The sequence below is a fragment of the Marmota monax genome, unplaced genomic scaffold, assembly GCF_021218885.2.
Source record: "Marmota monax isolate L192 unplaced genomic scaffold, Marmota_monax_Labrador192_F-V1.1 WCK01_AAM20220418_F8-fsc00029, whole genome shotgun sequence".
Lineage (NCBI taxonomy): Eukaryota > Metazoa > Chordata > Mammalia > Rodentia > Sciuridae > Marmota > Marmota monax.
This window is the reverse complement of record NW_026693024.1, coordinates 15540806-15557862: the sequence shown is the minus strand read 5'-3', so window position 1 is coordinate 15557862 and position 17057 is coordinate 15540806. Positions and strand designations below refer to the sequence as shown.

General features: G+C 38.1%; 1 protein-coding gene across 2 annotated transcripts in view; it reads left to right on the top strand.

Annotated features, from left to right (window-relative positions):
* The window catches only part of Dtnbp1 (dystrobrevin binding protein 1), a 114310-nt gene that overhangs the window by 30398 nt on the left and 66855 nt on the right, over positions 1–17057 (top strand). For both annotated transcript variants that reach the window (XM_046453528.2, XM_046453529.2), the window contains exon 6: positions 2969–3101. In XM_046453528.2, coding sequence (XP_046309484.1) covers positions 2969–3101 — 133 coding nt within the window. The remainder of the gene's footprint in view (positions 1–2968; positions 3102–17057) is intronic.

The window sequence follows — 17057 nt, the reverse complement described above, 5'->3', positions numbered from 1 at the left end:
TACATCATGATTATTACTGGTCAACAAAGGTACTAGTTTAATTTTTTAATAAAACTTAGCTGATATTTATAAAAAAAAATTCTCCATCATAGGTGATGTAAAGTACCAAAATTATTTAACTGAGTGCTAAATTTTGGTACTTTACATCACCTAATCTTTTTGACAACTTTGCAAGATATTCATTGTTAGCCCTCTATTTTAGTCAGCTTTTTTTTTTTTTTTTTTTTTTTTTAATGGTGCTGGGGATTGAACTCAGGGCCTTGTGCATGCAAGGCAAGCACTCTGCCAACTGAGCTATATCCCCAGCCCTTTAGTCAGCTTTTGCATTGCCATGACCAAAATACCCAACAAGAGCAACTTAGAGAAGGAAAAGTTTATTTGAAGCTCATGGTTTCAAAGGTCTCAGTCCACAGAGGGTTGATTCCATTGCCCTGGGCCCAAGGTGAGGCAGCACATAATGGGGGAAGGGCATGGCAGAGGGAAACTGCTCCCCTCATGGCACCCAGGAAGACAGGGCACCTTCCAGAGCATACCCCCAGTGACCCATCTCCTCTAGCCGTGCCCCACCTGCCTTCATTTAAGCACCAAGTCAGGCCATTCAAACGAGAATGGACTAAATAGGTTATAGCTCTCATATTCATTTTATCAATAAATATTCCTGCATTATCAGGTGCTTTTTACATTCCAACAATAGCACCCTCTTTCCACAGATGAGGTAAAGCATTGCCTCTCACATGTGAGGGACAAAGCTTGGTTTCTATGCTTATGCTTTAGAGCCTGGCTCTGAGGCCAGTCCTCCCTGTGCTAAGGGTTCATGTGTAATACCAAAGGACCAAGTCACTTAGAGTTAAATGGATTCCAGGGCACTTCTAGTTCATGTTACTAATAAAATAAATCTGTTAGCTATGAAAGGCTTTTGTGTTTTTTTTTAAACTATCAAACTAGTTACCATAGAATGAGCTGAGTATTGCTTCTTTAGTCTAGTAGTACTAGCCCCCAGCTTGTCTACTAGTATTTTTTCCATTTATTAAAAATATTGTAAATGTCAATTAATGTAACATGATTTTGCCCCCTGCCCCATAAACTCCTTATGGACCATTCATAGCATTCTTAAAAATCTTAGAGATACTATTCACTGATTAAAATCAGATTTTACAGCTGGGCATGGTGGCACACACTTGTATTCCCAGTGGCTCTGGAGGTTGAGGCAGGAGGATTGCAAAGCCAGCATCAGCAACTTAGGAAAGCCCTAGGTAACTTAGTGAGACCCTATCTCAAAATAAAAAATAAAAAGGTCTAGGGATGTGGATTAGTAGTTAAGCATCCCTGGGCTCAATCCCCAGTCCAAAAAAGAAAAAAAAATAGATTTTACAAATTATTTCAATTGAGCATTCCATAATCCCATGTATTACTTGTTTTATGTGGTTCTGATGATAGATTCAAAACCACGAACTATTGTTATTAGCCTTTTTCCAGATTTATCAGTGGTTGCAGTGATGCAGTGATATGATAAGTCATCCCTTAAGATGTCTTTGAATAGAACTACTAAACTACTTCTCATCACAGTTTAATTTCAATATAAAATTTTCCCCCCAAAACCCATGTCATTAATCCTTCAGCCATACCAAAGAGAAGAGGGAGTTTTATAAGCCCAGATATTTAGTGTAGTTAAAATTTTATGTTTCTGGATTTAATAGATCTTTGGATCAAAGAAATTTTAATTTAAAACAGACAAAAATTTTGCATCTTAACAAACCTAGAATTGCAGGTGAAATTTGAGAAATTTACCTAGAAAATCCTATGAAAAGCTAGTAGATAAGCAAAGAAATTTATCATAGTTCTTAAAAGAGCCCCAGCCTGGAAGGCTGCACAGCCACCCTTTCTCTGCTCTGCTGCTCCCACCCCAGGAAGTGACTATTACTTCCCTCCTTGGGAGTTATTTCTTGTTCAGTTTTTCCTCCCCCGTCACCTGTGTTAAATGCCACTCCTTTGAGCTCCAGCTTCGTGCCCAGCCCTCTCAGCCTGTGCTGCCACAGGAACATGCCTCCCCTCTACCGCAAGCAGCCTGAGCACAAGACTACCTCCTGCATTCTTCTATCCCAGTGGCTGGTGCATGTCTGTGAGTGCTCAAGTAATGGTTGTGAGACTGGATGACTTCTAAAGTCTGACCTCTGCAGCTTTTCTGTTGTATGAGAACACAACCAGTTCTTGCCTTCCACTTGTGAAGTTAGCTTATGTAGCATCCTGTCAACTGGAAATCATTGTAGTTTATGAGGAATTTAGTTTGGATTCCAGCTACATTTCCCCGAGCTGTGTGACTTTGGGTAAGGCACTGAATTAGTTTCTCTAGGCTTTGGTCTTGAATCTTCTCAGTGACAAATTTAACCAGATGATCTCCATGTTTCAATAAAGTTGCAAAGCTGTGTGGTCTGCAGGCAGAGCAGCATAGGAAAAGACAAGTCAGCTGACAGGTGGAGCTGAGCCCCTCCCAACTAAGTGATGATTAACCCAGAAGCCTGTGTTTACCAAGTGTTTGTGCATATCCCCAGTATCTTGGAGATTTATGTATATGATGTGCCAGGGGCAGAATGATGCTGAAGTAACTTGGAATTATAAAGATTAAATTATGTTGGTATAATTTGTATTAATTATATTTTGCTGTATCCTCATATGAAAATTGGTTATTTGCATGTGGTATACAGGATCATTAGGATATAACATTAAACTAATCAAGATACTCCATATCTTCTTCATCCTGGTTAATGAAATATTTTGGAAAGCTACATCTTCAAAAGTTTGCATTATACTCAGGAAAGATAATTTTAAATATGTTTAATGTTGGTCAGTGTCGCTTCAATAAGATTAGTAAATAAATACAAAACAATAACAATCTAAACTTTCACCTTTTTGATATTTTTTCAAGAATTCTGACTCTTGATATTTGTTCCTTTTTATCATATACTTTCAGCTCACTTAGAAGCTAGCTTTGAGGAAGTAGAAAACCACCTGCTGCATCTGGAGGATTTGTGTGGGCAGTGTGAGTTAGAAAGGTACAAACATACGCAGTCCCAGCACCTGGAGAATTACAAGAAAAGTAAGAGGTGAGTTTGAAAAATTTGCCACAGTATTCATTTTTAATCTTAAAGTTTTCCACACTGCTTCACATGCTATTCTTTATAAGTGCAGACTGACAAAAGACATAGGTTTCAACATGTAAAGCTCATTCATAGATAAGGTTTCCAAAACTTTTTTTTTTTAAGCCACCCTCTATTGCTATTTTATGAAGATGAGTTCAAAAGGCTCAGGACAGGCAAAACATGCATTTGCAGCGTGGAATTGGAGGACAGCAGAGCAAAGGACAAAGTTTTCAACAATATAGGAGCCCTGGCCTCTTTCCTTCCAATGGCAAATGGCTGAGCTGCTGTCTCCTTCCTTCCTTATCCTCGAGTTAGTAGAGCTGGAGGAAGGAAACTGAGCACAGGCTGTGGAGAGGGGCTAGCTGGCTGGCTGAATCTTGCTGTCACATTAGAGCCATGGAACCACAGGCAAATTAATCTCCCTTGTCATCAGTGTTACTGATTTGTAATGTGGATAATAATGTATCCTTCTCAAAGAGTTGTGAGGCTTAAGTGAGGGAATTGTTATTTAATTCAGTTAGAGCTCTGTATTCCTTATAATGCTTGTATCAGCAGGCCAACCTGAAATGGAAATGAAAGAGAAACCTGAGGGTTGCAGCTTGCTAAACCAGCTATTGCAGGCCCACAGTGGCCATCTCAGATAGGGCTAGAAGGTGCAGGGTGGTGTTCTCTGAAGTTCATGGGGACGTCCATCTGTAGTGCTGGTGAGAGGGCACAGGCTGGCTGTTGTGTTTGCTCAGCACAGCAGGAACTAAAGCTGCAAGATGGGTATTTAGAGGGGAGAAAACACTCTAAATGTGACTGGGGTCTGACTGAGGCTGAAAAGTAGATTTGGTGGAAGAACACAGAGACATAGGTTGAATAGAGTACACTGTTAGATTTAAGATTATTAAGTTGAGTGGTTCTGGGTCTAGCCAGTGGCAGTGGGAGGATTGGGTTGCTGATGTGAACAGAAGGCACTGGTCACTGACAAAAAATATTTTAACAGAAAAGCAAAAGCCTAATGTGTAAAATCAGTGGATTATCACATTGCTGTTAGAGTTTCTAGAATGATGTCAAGGGATATGGCAGAGCAGAAAATAGTGATTTTGTGTCAGAGTTCTCCATCAAGTCCATGTGTCCTTAGGGATGTGTCTTAAATGTTAATGAGCTGAAAGAATCATCTGGGGAGAGAGTTTAAAATGTAGATTCCTGGACTCCATTTTTAGAGAGCCAAATCCAAAGTTCATTTCAATGGTTTTGCTAAAAATAAGATTTCCAGGTGATTCTGATATGGGTGGTCAAGGGACCCCATTTTGAGAGTATTGGGCAGGGTGTTCAGGCTGCACATGGTGGAGCAATGGGCCCTGGGTCAAATGGATGCACAAAGTTTGTATATGTTTGAGTCCTTCTGGAGGTGGTTTCTATAAATTTCATTTTGCCCACAGAGACTACAAGAGCATATATGACAATATTAAGAATTTGTCCTGGGGCTGGGGATGTGGCTCAAGCGGTAGCATGCTCGCCTGGCATGTGTGTGATCCTCAGAGCCACATACAAACAAAGATGTTGTGTCCGCCAAAAACTAAAAAATAAATATTAAAAATTCTCTCTCTCTCTCTAAAAAAAAAAAAAAAGAATTTGTCCTCATAGTAAAAGGACTTTTGATTGAGTGAATTACCTTACCTAGAGGATTTCCAGACTCATGGGTGACAAGGAGAGAAGAGTAGCAGAGTTATAGTGGTTAGGCTAATCTCCTCTTTTAGAAGCCAAGGTAGGGAAATATTTTGTTATGAATAAGTTAGCCATGGAATTAATTTCATTTATGATGCAGGAAAAATTCCAAGGAACATGGCAGGAAGGCTTGAATTAATTAATTAATTAATTGCAATTCTGTAATTTGAGCCCAGGGCCTCATATGTGCCAGGCAAGGCTGTACCACTGAGCTATATCTTCAGCTTTTATTTTTTGATTATTAAATTTTTTTAAAATTTAGAGACAGGGTCTCACTAAGTTGCCCAGGCTAGCCTCAAATTTATAATTCTATCTCAGCTTCTTAAGTAGCTGAGATTATAGGTATGTACCACTACACATGCTTTGGCTTAGAATTTTGAATGAAAATTTGGCAGGAGGTTGAATCTGGGTATACATCATGTGACCCTGAAGAATGATCATCTGTAAAATGGAGATGATAATGAAACTTTATAGGGTTGCTGTAAGATTCAGTTAGCAAAGTGCTTGGAATGGTACCTGGCATCTGCTAAGTACTCTGCCAATGGTAGTTAGCTAGCACCAGCTAACTTGAATTGTTAAGTGTACAACTGTAAGTAGATGGGTATTCTATTTTAGGAAATACCCATTATGGCTAGGCATGGTGGCACACACCTGCAATCCCAGCAGCTCAGGAGGCTGAGGCAGGAGGATCTCAGGTTCAAAGACACCCTCAGCAACAGGGAGACTAAACAACTCAGTGAGACTCTTTCTCTAAATAAAATACAAAACAGGGCTGGGGATGTGGCTCAGTGGTTGAGTTCAATTCCCAGTAACCACCCCCTCCCCCCAAAAATCATATTTTTTAGCTGTTGGAATGTAAGAATTATATGAATATTATGATTTTTCCATCAATAGGGGATGAAATTTGACTGTTTGAAACATAGAATATGACACTTTAGTATACACTTCAAACTTTGATAGATTAAGATGATTAAATAAAAAAGAAAGCAATAAGATTTGGAGTTATGAGACATGTTGTGATGGTACCCTCCTGTAGTCCCACCTACTTGAGTGCTGAGGTAGGAGGATTTCACTTTCAAGGTCAACCTGGGCAACATTCATAAATACATAAATAAATAGATAAAAAAATAAATCAGGCTTGGGATGTAGCTCAGTAGTAGAGTTCTTCTTCCCTATCATATGCAAGGTTCAGGGCTCAGTCCCCAGTACTAGATTTAAAAAATAAATTTGGAGCTATGAAATTTTATTTGTCATGCATTTTTTAATCCTCACCCAGTGACCTAATACATTTTAAATTCTGTATTATAATCTGTTACTCAGTGAAAATTAATTTAGTATTTGGAAAATAGCATTACCTATAATTTAAGTAAAAATCAAAATGTACTGAATAATTTTTTTTTGTCTTACATGATTTAATTGGATAAGTCTTAATGTGTTTTGTATCATTGAAATGGTAGACTATCTGTCTTGTTAGAGTTAGAATTGTATAGTAACAGTATTGTCCTGACTCCTCCCTGGTTCACTGGTTACTAATTCTGTGTCCTTGGGAAAGCCATTAACTGTACTTCATACATCGTCCTGTTGTAAAGCTTTGTTTAATCTAGAAATTCTTGGCTAGCATTTTAAAGACTTTTTAAAAACTCTCTTTTTAATGAACTCAGATGTGATAAACAAATGCTGATAGTGCCTGTTACTCTGAAATATGTAAGAAAAATAGTGTACTAATTGGGGACTACCAGTTTATAATCAGTAACTGAACTCTAAAGGTAAATAATGGTAAATACTTTATACTCTGATAGCTAAAATTTTAAAATTACTTTCTTTTTCTCAAGGATAGCATGAAATCCGTGTAGAATGTTATACAGTTTTTAAACCTAAGAATCTTGATGAGATGTTTAAAGGGTGAGAAATTTAATTCTTTGTCTAAGACTTTGAGAAAATTTATGTATTTGGATATTCATTTAATACTCATAAAATAAATAGTTAAGAAATGTCAGTATACTTTGCATCTAATTGTCTAATAAGACATTGGACTTGTGATATAAATTTAAGTCATATTTTATCCTGAGACAATGCAAAACTATTAAAAATAAAAGAAATACAGCCCAGTGCAGTGGCGTCTGCCTATGATCCCAGCAACTTGGGAGACTGAAACAGGAGGGTCGCAAGTTCAAGGCCAGCCTCAGCAACTTAGTTAGGGAGACCCTGTCTCAAAATAACAAATAAAAAGAACTGGGGATTAGCTCAGTGGCAGAATGCCCCTGGGTTTAATCCCCATATTGAAGAAAAAAAAAAAAAAAGAAAATGTAATTTGAGTTGTTGTGAAAATCCTTGAAGACCAAAGCTTAAATTTTTTTTTTTTTTTTTGAGAGAGAGAGAGAGAGAGAAAGAGAATTTTTTTTTAGTATTTATTTTTCAGTTTTCGGTAGACACAACATCTTTGTGTGTATGTGGTGCTGAGGATTGAACCTGGGCCGCATGCATGCCAGGCGAGTGCACTACCACTTGAGCCACATCCCCAGCCCCTAAGCTTAAATTTTTTCTCTTTCACTTGCTGTCAGTTTGACTTTTGCAGTGTCCTGTTGTCCGCTTTCTTTTTCTTTCTTTCTCCCCCTGCCCCCCGCCTTTGGTACTGAGGATTGAACCTGGGTGGTTAACCACTTAGCCACACCCCCAGCCCTTTTTATATTTTATTTAGAGACTTTTTATTTTAGAGTCTTTTTTTTTAACCAAATGATTTATTTTTATTTTTATTTATTTTTAGTCATACATGACAGCAGAATGCAGTTTGACATATAATACATACATGGAATGTACATACATCAATCATATTGTCAATTCTATTCTGCTGCCCTTCCTATCTTCCCTACTCCTCCCCTCCTCTCCCATCTTTTCTCTCTATCCAATCTAATGTAACACACTTTTTTTTTCTTTTTCTCATCACAACATCATATGTGTATTCTGTATAACAATGAGGTTCTCTTTCCATCTTCCGTGCAACTCCCCTTCTCCCTCTTTTTCCCTCCCATCTCTCTTCCCTATTTAGTGATAGTCATCTTCTCATGCTCTTCCTCCCTATCCCATTTTGAGTCACCCCCCTTATATCAGAGAAGACATTTGGCATTTGTTTTTTAGGGATTGGCTAACTTCACTTAGCATCATCTGCTCTAATGCCATCCATTTGCCTGCAAATGCCATGATCTTGTTATTTTTTAGTGCTGAGTAATATTCCATTGTGTATAAATGCCACATTTTTTTAATCCATTCATCTATTGAAGGGCATCTAGGTTGGTTCCACATTCTAGCTACTGTGAATTGTGCTTCTATAAACCTTGATGTGGCTGTGTCCCTGTAGCATACTCTTTTTAGGTCTTTTGGGTATAGTCCGAGAAGGAATAGCTGGGTCAAATGGTGGTTCCATTCCCAGCTTTCCAAGGAATCTCCATACTGCTTTCCAAATTGGCCGCACCAATTTGCAGTCCCACCAGCAATGTATGAGTGTACCTTCCCCACCCCCCATCCTCACCAGCACTTATTGTTGTTTGACTTCATAATGGCTGCCATTCTTATTGGAATGAGATGGTATCTTAGAGTAGTTTTAATTTGCATTTCTCTGAGTGCTAGAGATGGTGAGCATTTTTTCCATGTACTTGTTGATTAATTGTATATCCTCCTCTGAGAAGTTTCTGTTCAAGTCCTTGGCCCATTTGTTGACTGGGTTTATTTGCTTTTTTTGTTAACTTTTTGAGTTCTTTGTATACTCTAGAGATTAGAGCTCTGTCTGATGTTTGAGGGGTAAAAATTTGTTCCCAGGATGTAGGCTCTCTATTCACCTCACATATTATTTCTCTTGCTGAGAAAAAACTTTTTAGTTTGAATTCGTCCCATTTGTTGATTCTTGGTTTTAACTCTTGTGCTATAGGTGTCTTATTAAGAAATTTGGGGCCTATCCCCATGTGATGAAGATTAGGGCCAACTTTATCTTCTATTAAACGCAGAGTCTCTGGTCTGATTCCTAGCTCCTTGATCCATTTTGAGTTGACTTTTGTGAATGGTGAGAGAAAGGGATTCAATTTCATTTTGTTGCATATGGATTTCCAGTTCTCCCAGCACCATTTGTTGAAGATGCTATCCTTTCTCCATTGCATGGTTTTAGCACCTTTGTCTAATATAAGGTAGTTGTAATTTTGTGGATTTGTCTCTGTGTCCTCTGTTTTGTACCATTGGTCTACCAGCCTGTTTTGGTGCCAGTACCATGCTGTTTTTGTTACTGTTGCTTTATAGTATAGTTTAAAATTTGGAATCGCGATACCACCAATTTCATTCTTCCTGCTTAGAATTACTTTAGCTATTCTGGGTCTCTTGTTTTTCCAGATGAATTTCATGATTGCTTTTTCTATTTCTGCAAGGAATGTCATTTGGATTTTGATGGGAATTGCATTGAATATGTAAAGTGCTTTTGGTAATATGGCCATCTTAATAATATTAATTCTACCAATCCATGAGTAAGGTAAATCCTTCCATCTTCTAAGGTCTTCTTCTATTTCTTTCTTCAGGGTTCTGTAGTTTTCATTGTATAGCTCTTTCACCTCTTTTGTTAAGTTGATTCCCAGGTTTTTTTTTTTTTTTTTTTTTTTGAGGATATTGTGAATGGAGTAGTTGTCCTCATTTCCATTTCAGAGAATTTGTCACTGATATATAGGAATGCCTTTGATTTATTGTTATTGATTTTATATCCTGCTACTTTGCTGAATTCATTTACTAGTTCTAGAAGTTTCTTGGTTGAAGTTTTTGGGTCTGCTAGGTATAGGATCATGTCATCGGCAAATAGTGCTAATTTAAGTTCTTCTTTTCCTATATTTATGCCTTTAATTTCTTTCGTCTAATTGCTCTGGCTAATGTTTCAAGAACTATGTTGAATAGAAGTGGTGAGAGAGGGCATCCCTATCTTGTTCCAGTTTTTAAAGGGAATGCCTTCAATTTTTCTCTATTTAGAATGATGCTGGCCTGAGGCTTAGCGTATATAGCTTTTACCTTGTTGAGGTAATTTCCTATTATCCCTAATTTTTCTAGAGTTTTGAACATAAAGGGATGCTGTATTTTGTTGAATGCTTTTTCAGCATCTATCGAGATGATCATATGGTTCTTATCTTTAAGTCTATTGATGTGGTGAATTACATTTATTGATTTCCGTATATTGAACCAGCCTTGCATCCCAGGGATGAATCCCACTTGGTCATGGTGCACGATCTTTTTGATATGTTTTTGTATCCAATTTGCCAGAGTTTTATTGAGGATTTTTGCATCTAAATTCATTAGGGATATTGGTCTGAAGTTTTCTTTCTTTGAAGTGTCTTTATCTGGTTTTGGAATCAGGGTGATGTTGGCCTCATAGAATGAATTTGGAAGTACTCCCTCTTTTTCTATCTCCTGAAATAGATTGTAGAGTATTGGTATTAGTTCTTCTTTAAAGTTCTTGTAACACTCTGCTGTATATGCGTCCAGTCCTGGGCTTTTCTTGGTTGGTAGTCTTTTGATGGCTTCTTCTATTTCCTCACTTGATATTGGTCTGTTTAGGTTGTTTATATCATCCTGACTCAATCTGGGTAGCTCATGTGCCTTAAGTAATTTATCAATGCCTTCACTATCCTTTATTTTATTAGAGTATAGGGTTTCAAAATAATTTCTAATTATCTTCTATATTTCTGAAGTGTCTGTTGTGAGGTTGCCTTTTTCATCCTGTAAGCTAATAATTTGGGTTCTCTCTCTTCTTCTCTTTGTTAGCGTGGCTAGTGGTCTATCAATCTTATTTATTTTTTCAAAGAACCAACTTTTAGTTTTGTCAATTTTTTCAATTGTTTCTTTTGTTTCAATTTCATTGATTTCAGCTCTGATTTTAATTATTTCTTGCCTTCTACTGTATTTGCCGCTGATTTGTTCTTCTTTTTCTAAGGCTTCGAGGTGTAGTGTGAGGTCATTTATTTGTTGGCTTTTCCTTCTTTTAAGGAATGAACTCCATGAAATGAATTTTCCTCTTAGTACTGCTTTTATAGTGTCCCAGAGATTTTGATATGTTGTATCTGAGTTTTCATTTACCTCTAAGAATTTTTTAATTTCCTTTTTGATGTCTTCTGTAACCCTTTGTTCATTCAGTAGCATATTGTTTATTCTCCATGTGATGTAGGATTTTATGTCAATTAAGTCTAAGTTATTAATTATATTGTTGAGCTCTGTGGCTTCTTTATTCAACTTTTGTTTGGAAGATCTGTCCAGTGGTGAGAGAGGTGTGTTAAAATCTCCCATGATTATTGTGTTGTGGTCTATTTGACTCTTGAACTTGAGAAGAGTTTGTTTGATGAACGTAGCCACACCATTGTTTGGGGCATATATATTAATGATCATTAAGTCTTGTTAGTGTATGGTTCCCTTGAGCAGTGTGTAGTGTCTGTTTATCCCTTTTGATCAACTTTGGCTTGAAGTCTATTTTATTTGATACAAGTATGGACACCCCTGCTTGCTTCTGAGGTCCATATGAGTGGTATGAGTTTTCCCAACCTTTCACGTTCAGTCTGTGTATGTAGAGACAGGGTCTTGATAAGTTGCCTAGGGTCTTGATAAATTGCTGAGGCTGGCCCAGAAGTTGAGGTCCTCCTACCTCAGCCTCCTGAGTCATGGGATTATAGGCGTTTGCAACTGCACCAGCTGTTAACCGTAAAATAGAAATAATGAAAATTTCTGGCATGATTATTGAAGAAGAAAGACTATTTTGTGGGGTTTTCGTTGTTGTTCTTAAAGCCCAACTAAGTGCAAACCTACTTAGTGCACAGAATCACTGGAAATTCTGAATAATTCTAATTCTCTTAATACAAATAATGGAAATAATAAATATGAGAAATTGCTTGCATCTATTTGTAAACTGTAATCTTTCTGAAATGCTTAGCCTATTTTATTCAGATAAAAAGATGAAAGATCTTTTTTAAAGAAATTTTTGGAATCAATTTATTTAGTGTAATTATTTATATGACTAATAATTGGCTATAGTATAAATATTTTGGGTACAAAAGTGAAAGAGTTGAACATTTTTATTCAGGCAAGTATCTTTTAAAATAAGTCACGTAGAATCTTTACTATATAGAAATGTTTTGTTTGCATTTTAAACTCCTTGTTTATTGTTATTCAATACTGAGGTATCAAAATGGGGTATTGATGAAGGCTAGTGTAATTACCTCAAAATAGTTTCATTAATATAGAACTTCCACTTAATACTATTGATTAGTCATTTATCTTCACTGAAAACTCACTAAAATGCCAAAGTTAAAAGTTATAATTCAAAAGAACAAGAAGATAGAAGGGGAAGTACCAGTAGACCAGAGGATATGCCAGCTTTTTGGAAGATGGGAAGTGGGTGGGCAACTGGCAGAGAAGTGCAGGCTGAACCCAAGCTGAGCCCTGCGTGCCTGTAGAGGGGCTTGGAATAATGAGTTGGCATGCACCTCAGAATTCTTGAAAGGCTCAGGAGTGGACAGCACCAAGAGCCTGGAAAGATGGGGTGTGCTGAAAGCATGGCAAGTGGCTGACAGTGCATGTGAGGAGGAATTTGGTCCCTGGGCCTCTTGTCAGCCAGATGATTATCCCCACCTGAACTCCTCAGGCAATGTGGGAGTGCACCTGAGAGGCTCCTGGAGATTCTAGGCACACTCAAGGCAGGAGGAGTGCAACAGAGTAGAACCAGGGAGTGAAGGAGAGTACGTGTGTTAATCAGACCCTTTAGGCCTCTTTCCCTACTGACTTCTAGAACTCTGGCAGCCAAATAAACACTCCCCATGTAGAAGATTGGAGGGTTCATCTGGGAAACCAGCCAACTCAGGAGAAGTGACTTGCAAGTAGGGACATTTAGGGATGATAAGTTCCACACTTTTGAGCATGACTGTTCATTGACTTGGTCTCTCTCTTAAATACAAATGGACAACTAAGAAATAATATTCAATGAGGTAGCCAATATAATGGGCAAATAAACTAATAGTATATAAAACAAAACAAAAAAGAATGAGAGACTAAGAGAATTTTTTTTTTTTTGCAGTACCAGGGATCATGCACATGCCCTGGAACATTCTAGGCCAGTACTCTACCACTGAACTAAGTTCAAAATGAGTGGAGAAAGAGCCACTGTCAGTACATATTTTTGTAAATTTATTTGCATTTCAAGTAAAGATGGCTGGAAATGTCGCTCAGTGATAGAGCATTTGATTAGCATTCCTGAAGTTTAGTCCTCAGCACTGGGGGGGGGGGGCGGGGGGGAGGTTTTATACTGAATATCAGGAATCAAAAGGAGCATCAACTTTCAACAGCAGTAATTAAAGTAGGAAATGTTTTTTACTTAGAATATTTACTTAGCCAAAAAAAAAAAAAAATTTTTTTTTTTTTGGACTGGGGATTGAACCCCAGGGTCACTTAATCACTGAACCACATCCCCAGTTCTTTTTTCATTTTATTTTGAGATAGAGGTCTCACTGAGTTGCTTAGGGCCTTGCTAAGTTGCTGAGGCTGGCTTTGAACTCTGGATCCTCCTGCCTCAGCCTTGCAAGCCACTGGGATTATAGGTGTGCACCATCACATCCAACTTTACTTAGCAAAATCTTCATCAAGCATGAGGAAATAAGATCATTTCAGGTGTAGAAGGGCTTCAGTTTAGCTCATGTGAACATGTTTTTAGGAAGCTACTGGAGAGTAAGGTCACAAACAACAGAGTAAACCAGGAAGGAGGGAAATCAGACACAGAGGAGAGAGGAGCCCAAAGAGAAACAGAGGGGACTTCCCAGATGCCCATGACAAGAAGCCTCAGCAGGCTGGGAGGGCCATGCAGAGCGGAGCCCCGTGGCGCCAAAAGCAGAGTTCCCAAGGGGAAGAGAATGACACTAAGTGGATCAACGTACCCACTGTGTTGAGAGGAGTTTTATAAGCTCTGGTGAGAGTTCAGTGGTTGTTTAGTAAAAGGTATGCTTTTTAAAACCAAAACAACAACCAGAAAAATATCAACTCTAAAGGAAAACAGAATTTTATAAGAAAGGGAATAAAACAGCAGGTGGCTCAGTTGTAGCAGTGTTCATGTGATAGCATAATAATGTAAGTCAGGTTTGCAGCAGCACTTTCTGGGGAGAGGGAGCATATTTGTACTGAGTGACAGGAAGCGTGTGGAAAGCTAATTCTCGTCTTCTACAGCAGAAAACCTGCAGTATTTAAAATAAGGGCGGCGGGAAATCAACTTTGGGATATTATTTAGAAATAATAAATGTAAGTATTAGATGAAAATTCTGAAAGACTTGAATGTGGCTGCTGGACAGATAGGTGGAGAAAGCTGGGGCAGCTGCCAGTCTTTTATAAATAAACCCTCAGAGCTGCTGTTTCACTTAAGGCAATGCACATGTTCTATAAACATACAAATAAAATTCAAATTTTTTTATTCCTTAAAGTGTCTTACATGAAACATTCGGCCGAGATAGCCACTGTAAGATATTCTGTGATCCAGTAAGTTCCAGAATCACTGTATTCGGTATTTGCCTCACAGAGCTTTGCAGTTCATGTGTATTAAGATTCAGAGAATTCCTGTAGTATAGACATTTATTTGACTCACCATTTCACAACTCACTTGCTCACAGAATAAATCTGTATGTAGTACCTATTAAAATTTGGCAACTTAGTATTCTTTGTAGCACCTTTTGAGAAATTTTTAAATACTGATAGCAAAAACTAAACTTTTAATTTTCTGACTCACAAGGGAAGAATTTCTTTAAAAACAAACATCCTTTCTTTTTAACAAACTAAACTAATGATTTTAATTTAATTGAACTAACAACTAGTTCAACTAGTTTGTTTAGTTTGCTGGACAAACTAAACTAATGATTTTCCTTATCTTGCTCTAAAGAAGATTATATACAAGATTGGAAAAATGTTGTGTGCATGCATATGACATGCTTTAAAAACTAAAAATATCTGCATACCCTATGGCTTTCCAGAAGGTCTAGGACAGACAATGGCTGGTGTAGGGAGGTGGGATGGTTTCTCATGCTCCTCTGGTGTTGAGAGTTTCTGCAGTGGGCTGCTGTGCATCTTCACATTCAGCTCCCATCAGGGTTGTGGGTTGGAGTTGAGAAGGAAGTTGATTTGCATGTAATCATCTAGCTACTTGGGGTTAGCATCAGAGCCAGGGTCATAGACTCTCCCAGTTTGTCCTCTTGATGTTTGAGTGTATCTACATCTGAGAATGGGTATATGATTTTTTATATGTATGTGATGGGCATTTCCAGCATGGAATAAATTCCCTGCTTATTAAAGCAGGGTACTAAAACAGGAGTGTGACCCATTCTCAGAAACTGGGCTTATTGCGGCCATAGTTCTCATAGTGGGCAAAAGAAACAAACATCAATTTAGGAACTCATGGGGGTGATTCTCATAGCTATTATCTATCCTTGAGAAATGTTTGAATAGATGGTTTAGTACAAGTCTTTGTGCAGTGAATAAGAGGATCCTTCTCCAGCTGGTTATCTGATGAAAAGTGACACATAAGGAACTGTGTGATTGTTGGGAGAAAATACTCATAAACTCCAACTCTAGTAACTGCATGTAAGATGATGTTCCTATTAATGGTGCCCTTATGGACGAGGGCAGATGCTGCTTGATAGCTAGCAAAACATTCTCTAGTAGAGGAACTATGGCTATATGTTGAAGATGCATACTGATGCCAGTTGCTAAATTGGGAGCTAGTTCCAAAAATGCATGTACAGACAGCCCTGTGGGTCTAACTCATGGGTCCTGTGCAGATGCTTCTGTAATCAGTAGGACATATGTTTTTTGAAAAAGTAAAAAGAGTTAATATTCTGAGCCAAAACACAGAACTTAAAGCCATTTACCTGGTTTTGTCTAGCTAGCAGTTGTAAAAATGAACTTTGAGAAGCAGCTTGCATTCTTAGTCATGGAACAACACAGACAAAAAAAATGTATACAAATTATAATTTCAAGTAATAAAATAGGCTTTGAACAAAATAAAATGGGCTAATGTTATAGTGGTGGTTAGGCTCATTAGGCAGGGCAAGCAAGGAGGCTCTTCTGAGGAGGAGACAAAAACTGAGACCTGAACAGGAGGCAATTTCCTGAGGACCTAGGGTCATGCAGTTCCAAGTGGAAGGAGCAGTAGGTGCAAAGGCTGAGTCATGAACAATAGGCATGTTTTAGAGGATGAATTAGAACTGAAGAGAAATTAGATTCTAATCTATACAGTAATCTATTATTACTGTAATCCATGGAATCCTTATTGAAATTCTGTCACAATAATTAAACTTAAAATCATACACATGTGTAACTTAATTAAAACATTTTTTATTTGCAAAACTCTAGAATATTTACCTTTTCCCCTTCAGAAGAATACAGCCTACCATCAAAATTAGTCCCAAAATAGCTACCTCTTGAACAAAACAGCAATGATTTTAGCAGTTGTAGTTAATTATAAATGCCTCATAACACAGTCTTATGTTAGACTTGAAGTCTGTCCAGGGGCACACTAACTCCAGAAACATTTTTTACTGATGTATTTGGACTTTGAAATTGGATTGTCTCTTAGAACTCTCTCCTGAGTGGCAGTCCCTGCTTCTTGATGAGACTGAGCTCTCATGCATATTTTGAGAGTGAGCATTCCTCTTACTTTCTGTTTATAGCCAATGGTAAGTGACTATGCCCTTTTTGTTTGTGCTTATTTCTTGGTAACATGTAGACTAAATTTAGAAAATCTTTATAACAAAGGATGAGAGAGATCTGAGACAGTGTGCCCTATCTGTAGTGTCGGGCCAGTGCATGTTCTAGAGGGTGAACTGAACTCCTGAGCTTCCAGAAATGGCTGTCCAGACTGACCTGGATGTGAGGTGTGACCAAAGGTATGGGTGTCACTTCCACCCAGAAGCAGGGAGGGTAGAGAGGTTTGGCAGGAGCATGGCACACAGGCCTGCCTTTGCTGAGAATGGAATGGAACAAATGAGTGGTATTCTCCGGGGTGGGGATGGCTCTGGAACCAAAAGAGAAGGTCCAGACCCTCACCAAAGGACATAGACAGAAAGACAGTAACCAGTTGCTGAGGTTCTGCAGTGCAGTCCTTTTGGCTGCTGAATGGAAAGTGGAGCAGGAGAAGCTTCTAACACTCTTAGAAAAAAGGGAGTGGAC